At 43.9% G+C, this 4,660-nt stretch overlaps 1 protein-coding gene across 1 annotated transcript; it reads left to right on the top strand.

The window, feature by feature from the left end:
- The first annotated feature begins 323 nt into the window (after positions 1–323).
- On the top strand, positions 324–1,759 carry IQCF2 (IQ motif containing F2). The gene is given in 3 exon segments (XM_065885909.1): positions 324–341; positions 519–620; positions 1,376–1,759. Coding segments are annotated over 3 exon segments (504 nt in total).
- The last annotated feature ends 2,901 nt before the right edge of the window (positions 1,760–4,660 follow it).

Here is a 4,660-nt window from a genome sequence, read left to right as displayed (position 1 = left end):
AGCTGTATGGAGCTATCCTGCCATGGTCCCTCCTGCCCTCCTGTGTGACTGATAATGAGAAAGGATGTGGATGGGCCTCACTGGAGGAACGGCACCCAAGTGCCCTATCTTTCCACTCTGAGTTCGGATACATCTCTGACAGAAGGGAAGTGGACAGGTAATACAAGTTCCCATGGAGCTTGTTTGTGAGGAAGACTCAACTTATGTGGCATATATCCTAATCCTGATGTCATAAAGCAATTGTTAACTCATAGCTCTCCCACTCATATTACTCATCAGACCTTGAGAAGTAGAGAAATAAAGGAACCATCTAGAGACAAGCCATGGGGGTTCAATTTTGTGTAAGAGACATGGCCAGATCCACTCGGCAGGCTTGAGGGTGGGTGGGAATCACTCTGGACTTCACAACTTTTGGGAAAAAAGAGGATGCTGAGGCAGGGGGTATCTTTGTGCAGAGCCATAGAGAGAAACAGTACTCTTAGCTCATCCATTCATTTCCTGTTTAATTCTCATGACAGACAGACAGCAATTTAATTTTAATTGTGATTGAGGATTCCGAAGACGAAATTAGGTTGAAGCAGAAGAAGAAGCAGAAGCAGAAGGAGCAGCAGAAAAAAGAGGTAGGTAAAATCTCCATATAATTAACAGATATCCAGAACATTTATGTCAGTGTCATGAGGGTGTGGAATTGTGCCTCTTAGGGATCCAGAGTTTAAAGTAATCAGGAGTCAATTCAATACTGGCTTATTTTTCCTTCACTTCCTTCTCAGCATGAACTCTCTGGCTCTGGGTTTGACTGTGACACAAAGAGTGAATGGCGAGAAGGAAAGCCATCAAGAAATGCATGAGCTGGGAGATGAGGATGTGAGGACTCTGAATTAGAAAGTAGAATGTTCACAGTATGGGGAGTCTGGGAGTAGAATATGTGATGACGGTGTTAAAAACTCACCGCCATATTGAAATACACTGTTGTGGCAGAAAGAAATCAGCCAATGGTACTAGAATTAGCAGAGAATACCAGGCAAAAACATTATGAGGCCAAGCCTCCCAAACCCTATAAATACTGAAGAGGTAGAGTACAACTAAGTCCCTCACATTCTTAATGCACCCTCCTAGTTACTAATGGTTTTTCTCTTGATCCATGCACCTGTGAGGTAGTCAAGAGGAGGATGCTATGACTCTGAGGGTAAGGTGATGTGTCCATGTTGGCAGAGGAGGACTCACCACCCAGGACTTCTGCCTCTCAGTGTCCTGCTAACTCCCCTGAAGTCTCCAAAGAAGGGCTGACTATTAAAAGAATCAAGGCCCTTTCCAGGAATATCCTAGAAGTTGGTGGCAGGAAGTTCCGTGAGTGGTCTCTCTTATCTCTGCCTAGAAAAATATAAAAGAAAGAATAAAAGCAGCCAAGAAGATCCAGGCCTGGTTGCGTGGAACCCTGGTATGCCAGACATTGTTACACACAGCCCTCAAGGCCTGGATCATTCAGTGCTGGTGGAGACTGACAATGGACAGGCTGCGGCAGAAGAAGCGGAGGGCAGCCCTGATTTCCTGCGCACACACAGAGAGGGCAGTGGTCAAGCTCCAGTCTTCGGTCCGTATGTGGCACATCCACTGGTGATACTGCCAGGTGCTCAATGCCATCTACATGATCCAGTACCACTGGCAAGGCTACAACTACCTGACCTGTGCTCTTCTCCGGGGCCACTGTGTAGTCACAGCCACTCACCTGAAGTTCCACATTGAAATCATCAACCCCTAAGGGATGGCAAGAAGCGGCACTGTCTCCTGTCCTCAGTAAAGGTCTAACCTGATCTGGTATGTCTCATGGTCTCCCCACCAGCTAATGGAAATTTTAGGACTTAAGCCATGTGCCTCCTCTTCTCCCTGGGAAAGAACTTTAGTGAGGTTTTTCCCTTGTGCCCATGAACCCTGTTCTGGACTGACAATTCCATAGGCTACTTACTTAGTTGTCAAAACAGAAACCAAGGTCCTAGTTTAATATAACAGAGCCAGAAATCCCAGCTCCCATCCCCAGCCCCATTCCTTTCTTCTTGCCAGGAATCTGCGAGACAGGTGAGCTACATCTTCCTGAAGACTTTGGGTACCTCTGCACATGAGAACAGACAGTGAGGGTCTTCTCTGTCCGCCTGCAGTTGGGGATTGACTGGGATCTCAGATGCCTCAGACAAGGTATCTTTGGCAATCACCTAGTGAAAAGGTCAGCATGTGGCTGACTCTTCTGCTAGAAGTGCAGTGCAGCCCCAGGTAAAGGACAGGAGGCTGGCCTTAGTGATAGATGTGACTGGGCATGCTGACGAGCAGGTGATGACCCTGGGGACTGGTAGAAAACAGGAGTTCATGGCACTTCAACTCCATCTTCACAATTCCCTTACCAGAACTCCTCTCCCTGAGGGCTGTGTAGCAAACAGGGCTCCCCCTGATATTACCCCCATCCCTACTCTTGTCTCCATTCTCACTCCCATGGTCATACTAAAGCAGTGCTATACTCAGTAGCAATTTCTGTGATGATGGAAATGTTCTGTATCAGTGCTGTCCAGTGTGGTAGCCACTAGCCACACATGGTTGTGGAGCACTTGAAATGTCCCTGGTGCAACTAAAGAATTGACTTTTAAATTTTATTTAAATTAATTTATGTTTAAATAGCCACATACGGCTAGTGGCTATTCTATTGAATAGTGTGGCTCTGGACCTTACCATTACCAATCAGTGTACTGTTGCCCAAATTGCTTTTTCTGGAGTTTCATTCTCTTTTTACTTCATTCTCTCCTTCCAGTTCACCTTTCAAATACCCCTAATAGAATGTTTCTTCAGATGTGATAAAGTCTTCCAATCTATTGACCCTACCAATTTTTTTTACAGCCATCACCCTGACAAACCCTTGTATCTCTCTTTACCCAGTTCAGATTCTATACTTAATTATTGTAATCTCTCCCCTGAACAACTTGACTTCCCTTGGCCCTCTCTCTGCAAACGTATGTGGGATGAACTTAATTATCTACCTGCTCTGTGCCTGCAGAAGAGTGGCATGGCTAGAGCAAAACACCCATGAGGCATGGTCTCGGTTCATATTCATGACTGCAAATCTCCATTGGACAAATTTCCCAATAAATTTGTTTGGTGTGTTTGCATTTCTTTTTTCTGAATTGAATAATTCATACCACCTCCTCTCCAAATGCCCAATTCTACTTCTCCCCTTGAACTCCATAATGATGATATATGTCACCACACACTTAACGGAAGAAATAGGAGCAGACTGGACCTCCATCTTCCTACCACCTCATTCTCCATCCCAGCTCCATCTGGACCACACTTGCTGCCTTCCCTCCAAGTGAAATAAATGAAGGGTCTTTGATCCCATCAAAGGTTAACTCCTCCATTATCCTGCTGCCATCTCAAGGTGTTTGATCCTGCATTCATAACCCCACTATCCAAATTATCAATGTCTACCTCTTCCACCTTTAAAAAATATGATCTTAATCAGTTTCTTTTCCAGTTCTCTGTTTCTCCTCATAGCAAATCATGCCATCACTGTTTCCACTTCTGTTCCTACTATTTTCTCTTCAGCCCATTCCAATCAGGCTTCTACCCCTCTTACTTCACGGACACTGCACTCATCAACATCACCAACATTGCAGCTGACCAAATCCAATGGTTATTTCTCTGTTCTTATGCATTCTCTCTACATTAGGCTACAGAGTTTATTACTCCCTTCTTATTGAAATACATAATTTTTTAAAGGCAAACAACAAAAATCATACCACTTAATCCACAATACTTTAATATATATCTTTAATAGATGAGACCTTTGTAAAAATATAACCTCAATATTATCATATCTATCAACAGTCACAATAATTCATAGAATATATATGTAATATCATATATCTTAATATCATAGAATATATATGTACCTAATAACTGAGCTTCAAGATACATAAAGTAGAATTCCCCTGTGCCCCTTTGTGGTCACCCACTACTCTCCACCAAACCCTAGCAACCACTGGTGTGTAATATGTACGAATTGTTTTCCCTTTTCCAGAATGTTATGTAGAAGGAATAATAATTTGTAACCTTTTGAATCTGGCGGCTTTCATTTAGCATAATGTGTCTGAGACCTGTGGTGGTGTGGGTACTCATTTGTTTTAATTGCTGAGTGGTATTCCATTGTATGGATGTTATCAGAAATTTTTACCAGTTGAAGGGTCTTGGAGTTGTTTCCAGTTTGGGGTGATTACAAATTAATCTGCTATGTTTATGTGTGTTTTTTTGTGTGAACCTAAGTTTTGCACTTTATTTGGTTAAAAACCTAGGAGTGAGAGCTTCCAATTTTGGTACAAGGTGGTGTCAACTAATTTTCCCTTCTCCTCCCCTCTAAATACAAAGTAAATACTCTGAAAATAATTCAGCAATCATAAAAGGACTCTGAAATATGGAGAGATGGCAGATCATCTAGGAGTCTCAAGATTTTAAAAGGTACACCTAGGGCTTCCCTGGTGGCTCAGTGGTTGAGAGTCCACCTGCCGATGCAGGGGACTTGGGTTCGTGCCCTGGTCCGGGAAGATCCCACATGCCGCGGAGCGGCTGGGCCCGTGAGCCATGGCCGCTGAGCCTGCGCGTCCGGAGCCTGTGCTCTGCGGCG

This window comes from Phocoena phocoena, chromosome 10 (assembly GCF_963924675.1).
Source record: "Phocoena phocoena chromosome 10, mPhoPho1.1, whole genome shotgun sequence".
Classification (NCBI taxonomy): Eukaryota; Metazoa; Chordata; class Mammalia; order Artiodactyla; family Phocoenidae; genus Phocoena; species Phocoena phocoena.
The sequence above is the reverse complement of the archived record's forward strand: the minus strand, read 5'-3'. Positions and strand labels throughout refer to the sequence as shown.